The following is a 13,646-nucleotide window of genomic DNA, read 5'->3' as shown; positions in this document are numbered from 1 at the left end:
TACACTTGGAATAATGGATTATATATTGAAAGTTTCTCTTTGTTTCCTTCTGATTTTCTTTATTTGTTAATGCATCATCATTTTGTTCAGGGCAGGTCAAACCTTTATCCACCATGAGCGGCAGTTTAATGATCACAGCTTTGCAGCTTTTTGTCCCGGCATGCAGACCAGAGATAAAATAAAATGTGAAGGCTGAGAAACATTGATGATTTGGCTCATATTATACAGAACACCTCCGTTTTTTATGGGACAATGTCAAGGCTGGATTACCAAATGATTCATGCTCAAGTTTTAAACACCCCAGCCAACATGTCAGAGGGGATTTGGTTATTTGATTACCTGCTAATTTGCTACAGAGTTTGCACCCATTTGGGCAGTAAATTATTGCGTAAACTCATCCACATTTACTGACCCATTGTATTTTCATAATTCGAGATATATTTAGAGAAATAACACACAGTAATTCAAGGGCTAATTAGTAATTAGTTAGTAGTTTTCTGTTTGCACTTTGAAATATGAATTTGAAATATAAAACACAAGTTTCTCAAATTGAGTGTATAGTGCTCCACTGTAATTTTGTTGTAATATCATTTCCATTTATAACAAAATAAGGGATTTTATAAGATGATTGCACAGGGAATAAACATCTTTCTCTAATGCCAGATAATCCCCATGCCTGTTATTCTACCAATAAAAAAAAGATAATAGATGAAAAGACAAATAATAGATGAAACAACTATCAATAATAAGTGTTTTATTTAAAAAAGTGAGACATTTCCATCGTGTTCAAATACATTATTCAACAGAAATAAAAAGTGATACAAGCAAATAGAAATATGTATACAAAAAATAACAACAATGGCTCAACATAGAATACTGATAAGGGAAATAAATTCTGCACATTGCCCTGTCAAGACTCCACAACCTTCTTACTATATAAAAATGTATAGGTCTTTAAAATGTTCATCCTGTCATTGTAAGGTTCTATTTTTGTAAATTGCTTTTTGTTTTGTCACCGAAGGCAATTTGGGCAACAGTATTCCCTATCTTTTGTGTTTTAGAATCAGTTAGAATAAAAAAAATTGTGTGCTTGGGTCAAACAGAGATGTGAATGAGAACATGACACTTTTCACGTTCTCATTGGTATAAAAAAAGCACAGACACACTGACTGTTCTTGACACTAAAGTCCAGAGCAATTTTTTTTACAGGAGTGCACACATTTACAATGACACTAAGTGGTTGTGACTGCACAGTGCTGCTACTTTGACGACATCTCCACAGTTGTAGCACCATTGTCCCCGTTAACATCATAGTCGTCCACTGGACCGCTGACCAGCACTTTCATGCGTTCGGGGAAGTCATCAAATTTGGGAGAGAGCAGGAAATCGTAAATGAGTGCTGCTGCGATGCCGCCACAGAGTGGCCCCACCCAGTACACCTGGATTGAGAAACACAGATCAATCTTTGGATGGATCTTTGTTGACATGAGTCAAGCACAAACCATTATCATCGATGAGACACATTCCAGTCTGGTTCAAAAGGTTTTCCTTTACCAATATTTCAGTCGGGCTAATTGTAAAAACAATAGGAATATTATAACTGATTAACTTTCAGAGGTCTGTTATGGAATTATTTAAGCATGACTTGATAGAATTTGCATACAGAAGAATGCGAAGCATGCGTAAAGCACTTGTCGGACTTACCCAGTGGTTATCGAAATTGTTAAGGATCAAAGCTGGACCAAAGGAGCGAGCGGGATTGATTCCACAGCCTGTGTAGCTGATCTGTAATCAACAATAAAGAGACAACATAAGAGGATCTTCAGCTACATGGTCTAAGCAGACTTGCAGAGCGGGATTAGCTACAACAATAATAATGAATGAAATCCTTCTACTCAAAGAGCGCTTATCATGTTTGCTGCCCAAAAAATGTACTTTGCACACTGCATTTGAGAGTGACTGTGAGCTGAAACTTACAGCTGCCAGGTGTCCTAAGCAGACCGAGAGGCCAATGGCCAAGGGTGCTGAGCCGGTGACATCACGCCGCCTTTTATCAGTGACTGCAATGACACACAGCACCAGCTGGAATGTTGCCAGAAGCTCAATGCCCACACCTTGGGCTGGAGTAACACCATTGAGCTGTGAGAGTTAAAGAGAAACAACAAAAACAACAAGTTTGTCAGCGTGTCACTCACATGGATCGCCTCCTGTCATAAGGGAAAGTGTGACTTTTCTTTTTTTGGCAAAGCGGGCTACTTTGCACAAAAGAAAAGATTATTGAGTATTTAGCTGAAGTGTGCCGTGTGGGCGCCTGTTTAACCACAGTGAGAAGATAGTGAGGCCAACAGCAAAAAAAACAGCTGATATTATCTTTTACAACCCTGCTTAAGGAAAAGTGGAGCATCAAAAAAATAATATGCAAAACATCCAATTTACCAAGCAACTGCTGAGGAGAAATGTCAGCCTGTTGACACTTGATGTTTTACCTGCAAATTCTTCAAGGTGCAGTGCGGTGTGTTAAAATCATGTGTCATCACTGTTCAATTACAAGCAATGACAGAATGTCCAAAGAAGAACACGCACAATTTTGTGCTAATTCAGTCATAAAGTTTTCAGTGTGAGGTTGACTCCACACTAAGTCGGAACTTTACATACAGTTGCTTCATGTTTCTTGGAAGTGAGGAATATTTTAGAGCTCTCAATCTCAAACCGCTGATTATCACTTCTTCTGTCAACAGCAATATTATGAAAGGTTTTACTCACAGTGTTGAGCCCCAGTGCTGAAGACTGACTTGGACGTGCTCCATACATAATGCCACTGGCCAGCGCTGAACCCAGCATCTGAGCAATTATGTACATGACGGCCTTGAATATGCTGATCTGGCAGCTGACAAGCATCCCTATGGTAACTGCAGGATTCAGGTGGGCTCCACTGATGTGGCCTAAACTCTGGGCCAGCGTGGCGATGGCCAGTCCAAAGGCCAGTGACACCTTCACCTCCTGGTCCGGGGCAGTGTTATTTGTGTTCCCAATGGCTGCTGCGATGCTGAGGAAAATAAAAAAGGTCATGCCAACGAATTCGGCCAGAACAGCCCTCCAGAAGTCTTTGCTCTTGAACTCTCTCATCCTGGTGGCAGAGTGGCTGTTCAGCTGTGGCTGTGGGCTGTCTCTGAAGTTTCTGAGCTGAACCACAGCAGCAAGATGCATATATATGGCCCGCACTGATAATGGCGAGTAGGCGGGCATTTTGGAACCTGAAAGAGAGGGCCACACTGAATTAATGAGAAATCCAAAAGACTGGCCTCTTGCTTCCCTCCCTCCCTCTGTTCCCTCACCCTCCCTCCTCCCCTCTCTGTCCTCCAGCCCCCACTCCCAGTGCCTCCCTGATCACCACTTTCTGGTCTTTGGACTTTTGTGAGTTATAGGAATGAGTCCTAAAAGAGCTGTAACCAAAAGTGCATTGTGTATTACTGACCTGCATAGCTTCTAAATGTTTTCACTTTCAATGTATATGTTGTAAACCACATACATTAAATTCCTTTTGAATCTAATTTGTCCTAATTGAGCATTAGCTGTGAAACAAAAAAAAGCAACAAAACAAACAAACAAACAACATGTCATAACTATTTCTTTTACTCCTGTGTTTATGTACTACGTTTCACTAGGAGCACATAAGGGAGAGTCAGAGAGAAGCCAGATGACTCCCAAGCAATCATTTCAGGTCTAACCCTTTCTGACACAGAAAAGGTATTCAGTATTTTACAAGTCCACCCAAATGACGTTATTCCATGTCTGAACAGGATAATCCTGCCAAGGTGACAAGCTAATAAAAAGTGTTTTTTAAACAGTTTGCATTCTGGTTTTTCATCTACGAAATAAAACGTGTAGTCCAAAAGAGAACACATTTCTTTTGCCAGAATAACTCCTTAACTCAAGGGATGTAAGATGAATAAGTATTAGGTGTACTGTGGGGCAAAGAGTTGGACGCAGGGTAAAACATCAACTCTGAGAACTGAGCTGCCTGTTACACCTGGTCCCCAACTCAGCGGGGCGTGACAACAAACAAACAGCACGCAGGCCACTGTGAAATCTGTCAGAGAGTTTACGGTAAAGTGTTGGCACGTACGAGTGTGTTCTCTCCGTACATGAGTAAGTTCATCTTTGACATTCAAGTGTCTCGTTTGATTCAAATTAAACGAAGCACATGTGTGTTATTCAAAGGCAATAATTCCTCCTCTGCTGTTGATGACAAAAATGCACTGACTCAGTTGTAAACAAACGTGGAGACGTGTGCGTCTGCAAACTTGTGAATGGAAACAGTTGTGTTGTCGCTGCGACGTGTGATAAACAGAGCAGCAGCAGCAGCAGCATCGAAAGCAGATGAGGCTGAGTGTCCTGTCCTACCATCAAATTTATAACCTTTTAATGATTGACTGTGACATCTTGTACAATTACAAGCTCCGTGGTGCTCATGTTTGGCACATTCCTGATGGTGACCGGAATGTGGACACATGATGCCCACGGATGAAAATATTGCTTAAGAATTAGTTGCGAAACCATGCTCTTAAAATACAATGACTAACACTGCAGTGACGCTCACTGTACCGTTGGTCGTGTGGCATGACTTCTCTGCTTGTGGAATTTCTTCAAAACAGGATCTCTTTTTTTTCAAATTGACGTGTTTTAAACATTATTATCGTCATTTGTCATTTACACAAGACATCCAGTAATTTGCTTAATATTACTACCATCAAAAAGTAAAAGGTCTGAAGTTTTATCAGGAAAAAAGTAATTTAAAATGTAACACTTCTAATTTCTAACAATTTATTGTATCTTAAATCTGAAAACTCATGTGTCGGATGTTTTTTTTAATCATAAAATCTTAATCCACAAAGTAACTAAAGACTGTGGCGGTCAAAAATATAGTAGTGCAGCTTCAGTGTGTTGAACTTCAGGTCTACTGCTGTTATCAGGTCGCTCTGTAAAACAGTATCAGTGCTACTTGATGCTATAAGTGTTGTCACTATCTTGTGTAGATAACTGCAGTGCTGATGTAATGTAAAATCAAATACACATTATTGGGGAACAAGACCAGTGCACTATACTGTATAAATAATATTGTGGCTCTATTGTAAAGGTCAGCAGTGATGACATACCTGGGGAGATAGCTTCTTACATACAGAATCCCTTTAAAACATAACATGAATCTTTTCTTCTTTCTTCTTTTTTTATTGGTGGTATTTTATGATCATTGTCCTCCACAATGTTGCATTCTCATTTTTGCTTTGCCTTTTATCCCTGTACCTTTCATCATTCTATAGCAAGGGCCTGACGACGAGTGTTGTGAAGACCTTTCCTGCAATTGCACATTCATGAAAAAGGTATGAAACTTTTTCTTTTTTCTTTTTTTTTTGTCTTGTGTATATTCTTCTGGGTGTGGTTTTCATATAAGCCTCAATAGGTTTCATACATTTATATTTAGTTAAATAAAAATTGCAAAAAACTGACAAGATTCCATACATTTCTATCAACCTTTTTATGCTATATATGTACATATATATATGTATGTATATATAAATGTATACATACATAGGTTAATTAAATATGTGATTACTATATTCAATTCAATTTAATTTATATAGCCCAACATCACAAACACAATTTGGCACAAAGGGCTTTACAGTCTGTACAGCACTCGATGTGAGGGTCTATGGACAGAGACACTGTGTGAGTGTGTAATGCTAGGATCCTCCTGGTCCCTTTTGCCCGGCCTCCCAAATTCCCTTCAAAAACACCTCTGCTTCCTCTTAGATTGAGAACCACATGTCATGAATGTGAGACATAGAGGGACATTTTTCAGAGCAGACTTTACTTGGCATGTGCACATTTCCCCCCAGGGTTCCAGGAATGGTGTGCCATGCATGGGGACGATAGGTATGGAAGTATGGAAACGTTGAGTAACGTGTGCGGTGAAGGTTTGGCATGCTCGTGGAATGAGATTGGTTTTTGGAACCACAGAATTCAATGGCATCACTTGCCGCTCCTCTTGGTGCAACACAGTCCCTGTCACAGAGTGAAATGACAACAGGGCAGCGGGGAGGCTATGACTTTCAAGAGTCATTTAAATGAAATGATTTGATCGCTGACAGAAGAACCAATCATGTGGTAAATTCTGTATAGTATCATCTTGAAATATGACAGCACAATAGATTGAATTTGCAGCTGATTTGTAAATGAAAAACCAGCCACGTTGTAAACACTGAGCATTGATGACAGTGTGACAGACCAAGGATGGAAGTTTCCGATGGAAAAAGTCAAAAGTTCAAGTATATTAAGCAGTATGTAGTGTGATCACAACAGTAAAAGCGAGTGTTATAGACTTCTTGAATTTAATCTGAACTCCAGGATGAATCAAAAACGTAGAAATATCACATGAATTATTTGTTGCATCATCAAACATCAGGTGTGGCCTATTTTGACCTCAGTTACGGTAAGTGTCTCACTTACTCTTTCACAGTTGACAGTGCCATCCCTATCTTATCAGACTTTCAAACCACTCTCAGCTTTGCCCGTGATTACATTTTCAAAAAAGAAAACACACACACACACACACACACACACACACATGCCTGTGGTGACGCCATCTCAGACTGCATTGTGAGCTGCTCGGGCTACTATTTAAAGGAATGCGGAGAATGCTTAAAAAACACACAACGTATAAACACTTGTGTGAGTGATTTATGTGAGAGATTAAATAAATGCTCTGAAAACCACTAAAATTTCCAGCTAATGGAACTGACTGCTACATTAGCGACGGAAAGCAAATGCCAAGGGGAGGTGAAGGTCATGGTGGGCTTGATTATCACATGAGAGGTTTGTTTAGTATTTGAGTTCAAAGGTGGGATCTGTACCAAATCCAATCATGCGTGTGAATCATCCATGCCTGCACACTGAGACCCTCTCTAACCATGGGGCAAACTGTTCTTTTTCTTTAGAGAACTGAGGCTTATTCAAATATAGTGTTGACTTGTTCAAAGTATCTATATCTATGCACTGCAAACTTTCTTGAAGTGTTGTTTTCTGTCACCACCACTAAATTCAGACACTTTAGTGCTGTGTGTCTGGATTACTGTCCCCTATGCTCGGTTTTATTTTGAAAATTTTCTTTGTGTGTACCTTGTTGAGTTTTGCTTCCTGTCCTGTGTTCCCTTTTGATTGTCTGCCCCGCCCCTCATGTGTTTCACGTGTTCTTCCACAGAAAGAACAAGAAAAAGTGCAACTGTCCATAATACTAATAAACAAATTAATTGATTCTTCAACTTTGACCCAGAAACAATACTTTATGTACGTTATGCCACTAAACTCTCTGTCCACAGACTCAGGGTTGCCAGGCCCGAACAAACCAGTTTATGACTACATACATACATTCAAGCAGACGATCAAATATTTGATCGCGATCTTTATAGTAAAATTTTATTTTGGAAATGTTGTGGAGTAAAAGTAAGCTAGACATATACATAAAGTAAAGTACAGATATGTGAATGTTGTACAGTAACTAAGTATTTCTACTTTGGTACTGTACAACACTGCTTATTACACAAGTATTCTTGTACTAAGACAAAAACATAGGAATGCTATGTGAATAAGTGTTAACCGACATATTCTAAATATGCCGAGATACTCTGAAAACACTGGGAGAAAATTGATAGAACTCTAAGTTGTTAACGGACACAAATGGCAAATCTACATTATAAAAACAAACGCACAAGCGGGCAGGTAACAGGTAGCGAGAATGAGAGTCCACAGAATGAAGGGGGTTTAAATACTGGGAGACTGTGAGCAGGTTTGTGCTTTTCCAGGCTCTAAACACAATCAAGAGAAATGGCTGACTTAATGATTATAATTGGCCATGATGAGTTCTAAAATGGAAAAGTCATTATACTTTCTGGCTAATTAATTCAAAGTGGTAAAATGCACTGAAAAATTAGACTGAGTGTTTGCCGAGAATACTGTGGGCTGGTGGTGGAATAAACAAACCCATAGGTTAAAGGTTGAGCAGCATGGACAACACAGAAATTCAGTGACCCGTGAAACAGCCTGTGACAGTTAGGAACTCATTTTTACTAATTGCTCAAACTTATCTAATTACAGATTGGTCACGAGGTATTTTGAAAGAGAAGACATTCTCCACAGCAACTCTGTGAGGAAACATTATTCCATGTGTCATGACCACGATGGAAAACTCAAAGCAGAAATCACTTAAGAGGAAAGTCTGATGAATCCGTTCCTGATGTTTTGATTGCTGGGATAGAGGGAGGTCATTCTTCACACTGACCTCACATTGACAAGAAGAGGAATTCAGCCACGAGCGTGTGAAAATAGACAGAGACAAAGGAGCCAAAATGACCAATCATATGGTTTGCCAGGGCTCAGATTCCTTAACCATGTGTTAGATTGTCATTATGCACACACACAGGTTTGTGCAGCTATCTTTTTAAGGACTCTAATTGACTTTCATTCATTTGGACAGCCTAACTAACTACCATTAACCATAACCACTTAATACCAAACCATAATCTTAACCTAACCACAATTCAAATCTGAGCCCACAACCAGTTTCTCATTAATTAGGACAAGGTTTTGGTCTCCATGAGGACTACTGGTCCTGACAAGGTCAATGTTTATGCCAAATACACACACACACGCACTTATACTGATATGACTACTGGTGAGCAGCTTCCATCAAAGGCTTCCATTTAACCTCGGGACACAGAAGCATCAGCTGGCAAATCACAGTCACAAGACTAATGCTGCATACAGAGTTCAGGTTAGTGCTATTGAGCTGCTCCAGACTGGATCTATCCATTTATGCTGTGGAGCATCTCAAAATAGAGGTCTGGCCCAAATTAGCCTATCATTACTCTCATTGTTCTACACAACAAAATCATAAAACGATCAAAGGAAACAAACATCAACACATTTTATGAGCAGGTTTCTCAGTCGTGTAGCATTCATGGCTATTTTAACCCTTTAATTGCAGATGACACGTTTGCACCAGCGCACTTTGCATTATTGTAATTACGCGGCGGATTGTGCTATTGGAAAAATTCCAATGGTTTCTGAAAGCTGAGATGTTGAACGTCAAAGCCACACGTGGTTATTATGGTAATTTCCCTTGCGCTGTTGCACGAAGCCGGAGAACCGGCAGGTTTGTCGCCCGAGAGAAGAGAGTTGGAAAAACGTCTGTACATTTTTGGTTTTCTAAATACAACTTTTAATGTTTTTAGTCATTTTAAATAGTTAATACATTATTTTAACATGCAGTAAATTGTAAATAACTGCCAGAAAAATGGGCAAAAGCACTTACTCACGGGACATTTTCTTTTTAGGCTTAAAAGAAGCACAAAAAAAATCCAGACGGACATTTTGAGGCTTAAAGGGTTAAAGATTTTGACCATATTTGTTTGTCTCATGATTGATCAGTTTGACCAACGTGATGAAATATCCTTGAGTCCAGATATTGTGAACAGGGACAGGTGAAGCATGACAACCCACAAATGTCCTACTGCTTCTGTGACCTCCTTTATTTGTTTATAAAATATCCAAGGTGTAACGCCTGGGGTGGCTCTTTCAGGATAGGAAACATTAGCATGGTCTAATGCTGCTTTAATGGTCTTTTGGCTTATCTGACTTCCACAGTGGGGGCGTAATTAGTGAGTTATAACGTGAAACTGTTTATTTTTGCAAGAGCCATTATGGGATATCCTCTTATTCTGCATGTGTCTCACAGCTGAGGAAGAGTAGTACATTTGTATGACCCCCTCCACGCCATTAATCAGTGATTTTGGCATGTTTTCTTTATGTGATTCTGTTCTAAAGCCAACCGCGTTGACCGTCTGTTCGTAAAATGAATGTTGGTGTAACAGCTACTTGTATAAGTTAATGCATTATAACTCCTGATGACTCCTGACTTGTTTTCATGTACTCTGTGTGGAACAAATGATCGTTCTAACACCTGCGCCTCTACAATAGTTGCTTGTAACAGCTTCAAAGTGTCTTATCGGTGGTGGGTTCATAAACATTTAAACATTAACTGATGAGTCTCTAAGATGGTTTTATGACACAGACTCTTCAGGTGATCAGTCAAAAGACAACGTTTGATTTATACGTTGCAGTGAACGAGACTCAACAATTTGATCCCAGGTTGATGCTGATATTAGTCCATCTTGAGTAAGCTAGACCAGGGTTTCTCAATCCTGGTTCTGGTTGTAACCTGGTTAAAACCCATACCATGGCTGTAACCAGTGGTTGTTCGAGTTACTGTTGCCTTTCTATTTTTTTGAAAGCAGTCTGGCCATTCTGCCTTGACCTCTGGCATTAACTAGACATTTTTTTGTGCACAGAGAATTGCTGCTCACTCGATGTTTTCACCTTTTCAGGCTATTCTCTGTAAACCAGGGTTTCCAAGTCCCGGTCCTGGGGACTCACTGCCCTGCATGTTTTAGACATGTCCCTGCTCCAACACACTTGATTCAAATAAATGGGTCGTTATCCAGCTTCTGCAGTGCTTGTTGATGAGCCGACCGTTTGAATCAGGTGTGTTGGAGCAGGGAAACATCTGAAACATGCAGGGCCGTGGGTTTCCAGGACCAGGATTGAGAAACCCTGAGATTCACTGATATTTCAACTCTGTGTGTTCTCTTGAGAAAGGGGGGGCTTGCAAACACATGTGGTGGGTGGGGGGTCTTTTATTAGAAGTTTCAGTTCCCCTCAATTGTTGCATGTGACGCATGGTTCTTTGCCTATTTAATGACCATTGTAAAGCCCTTTGCTTGCGTGCCCCCCAACTCTACAAAACCTATACAGAAACATTTTGTGAAAGGCTTAGTCGGGGGTCTGCGGTGTCATGACAACAGCCCCGACATTATAGACTTCCTCGCGCTTCAGAGACCATATCATCTTTTTTTTTTATGCATCTCTGTGGCGAGATCACCAAGGTGACCTTGCTGACTAAGCGCATTAGCAGTTCAGTGGCTCTTTGCTGGTAGCTACCATCAGGACAACTGTGAGGTGAAAATGATCGCTGCATTTGTGAAAGCACAAATCATGAAAGGTGATATGTTTTAAAGAGCAATTGTTGGTCGCTGCACTGTATGAAAACAATCTATGGATTGCTATATTCGAGGTGTTTAACGCAAAACTTTATAAGGTCTTTATGGTGAGCTGCCACTCTGTTAACTGTCCTGCATGATAACACGTTTATAAAATAATAAAATGCCATCTGATAAGGATGGACTTCACACTGTCAGCGGCTCATCTTTGGATTTTTCCAGGATGGATAATGATATACCATTACCCTTAACTTAAACTCAGGTAGGTCTCACAGCAAGAAGGTAGCTGGTTCAAATCACGGTTGGACTGAGGGCCCTTTTCTCCGGGTACTCCGGTGTCCTTCCACAGAGGTTAACTGGACACTCAAAATCAACTGTAGGTGTGAATGTGAGAGTCAATGAGTGAGTAAGTGAGAACTCCATTTCATGTCTCCTGATTAAAGGGCCACTTCACCCAAAAATATACAGTTTTTTACTAATTTCCAGAGATAAATGTGCTATTCGATCATCAGACAGTGTCTCGTTCGCACAACAACAGAGGAAGTTGGGATTGTTAAAAAATGTATAACACTGACCAAAAGTCGACGTCAAAGTCACTTCCTTCAAAGAAAATAAAAGCCCTACACTGCTCTTCACTGTGTTCCTGTCAAGTTTTATGAGTCAAATCAAATCTAATCATCAGACTCACATAGAACGTGAACTAAACAAACACAGCAGCATCGCAATGATTTGAAGTTTATTCTTCATTTGACCAATAAAGCCCAAATATGTCAATATATCGTGAATTTAGAACATAAAAAGAAACTATTATTGTGACAAAGTATATTATACATATATATATATTTTTCATTCTGTATTGGCTCAAGAGCACCCTCTCTTCGATGTAGCAGGTAAATGCTGCCAGTTTATGAGACACTTTCCTGAGATGTATTGCAGAGACGGAGCACTGTATACAAATGTGGCTTGTTATTGTATGTGTCAACTTTATGAGCATGCATGCATTGTAACTCAAAGTGATGTTAACCACAAGGCCCCTAATCGAAATGCTGTTTTCTTAATAAAGATATAATATAGATAACATATAGGCATTAAAATATCCAAATAGAAGATGTAACACTAATGCTATTTATGTTGTTGAGCAATGTACTTACATGAGCCAAACATGTCTCCCCACACTTTAAATCCATAGAAATCCACATTTCTATTCAAGATAACAGACTGTGTTTCATTTTGGCCGTTTTGTAAGGACATCCTCAAGCCCCTCCAAATATTCAGAGTGAGGAAGGAAATATTCTGTTCTACTAGTTAACCATTGTGTTGTCTTTTGTTTTTTCATTTCATTATGTGTGTGTGCCATTAATGGATCACGAAGACTCACTGCTGTTTGCTGCACGTTCTTCGGCTGAAGCTCTAAGCACAGATGAACCAAACAAGCCAACAAGGTAAAAGTTTCCATGATCCCATTCTGCTTCCTGACATCAAACTAGGCCTTACTGTGTGTTGAAGTGCCTTTTTTTTTGCTTTGTTTTGGTCTCAACCAACTCCAAAAAAACAAAATTACATGGGTAGAAAATCTTACACATCTCCTTTTTGTGCAAATATGGACCACACATCCCCAGGCCGGACCACTTTCACTGTGCAGACATGCATACGTACAACCCATAAAGAGGAATTTGCCATTTAATGCAGTCTATATAAGACATATTTCACAGTTTGAATGTAATCTCATTGTAAAATTCCTGACTACTTACATTGTAAATTGTGGAAAGGTCTTTCCCCGCAGAATATTATTCTTCATACACTATGCCGCAGTAAATCACAGCAGTGATGTAACACATATATTATTTACCATGCATTATTTCAAATGGACACTTTAAGTGTTTGAGATAAGACTGTGGAGAAACAGATGGCACCAGTATATCTGCTGATTTATCTCACTCCATGCAGAAGTAATCAAATAATCATCCTTTACATATCTAGTCCTAATGTTACAGGCATACTCACTCAGGTGAAAAACAATCTGTGGTCATTTGTTCAGGCTGGGTGCCTCCTAATAAAATGTCAATGCAACTAAATGAACATTTGTTACACCATGGGTGAAAAAGTATATTATTACAGAGAAATAACACCATTTTGTCCTGTTTTAGCAACGACTAGTAAAGAAATATGAACTTGTTGAGCCCTATACCAATTCTTTACATTGTGTCTAAACTTGACTTTATCCCATAATTTTCAAACTTCCTGGCTGATTTGATCACATTATACAAACAAATCAGGGAACAAATACAAATAATAGTATTAAAAACAGATCTTTTCATTTTTGAAATGATTTCATAGCTCATAGTGTTTTTAAAGTCAACCAGATCTTTAAATTTGAATGCTTGATAAATAGTGGTTTCTCTGCATTAGGGTGGACATTTCTTGTCATGGGAGGTTTACACACTGGGCTTTGTGATGTAAATGCCCCTGTTACTGAAACTCCTACTGTTCTGGGAGTCTCCGCCAGTCAACAGAATTGCCTTTTTGGAAATATCT

The 13,646-nt window shown here is 39.4% G+C and overlaps 1 protein-coding gene across 1 annotated transcript; it reads right to left on the bottom strand.

The window, feature by feature from the left end:
• Positions 1-737: 737 nt before the first annotated feature.
• LOC122782255 (aquaporin-1-like) lies at positions 738-12,290 on the bottom strand. Its single transcript, XM_044046542.1, has 5 exons — positions 12,263-12,290; positions 2,764-3,254; positions 1,978-2,139; positions 1,705-1,785; positions 738-1,439 (listed from the first exon to the last, which is right to left on the bottom strand). Exons 1-5 carry the CDS (start codon positions 12,273-12,275, stop codon positions 1,260-1,262), a joined length of 927 nt encoding a protein of 308 aa, XP_043902477.1. The 5' UTR covers positions 12,276-12,290; the 3' UTR covers positions 738-1,259.
• Between the last annotated feature and the right edge of the window lie 1,356 nt (positions 12,291-13,646).

This window comes from Solea senegalensis, linkage group LG1, assembly GCF_019176455.1.
Source record: "Solea senegalensis isolate Sse05_10M linkage group LG1, IFAPA_SoseM_1, whole genome shotgun sequence".
NCBI classification, from domain to species: domain Eukaryota; kingdom Metazoa; phylum Chordata; class Actinopteri; order Pleuronectiformes; family Soleidae; genus Solea; species Solea senegalensis.
This window is presented reverse-complemented; position numbering and strand designations above follow the sequence as displayed.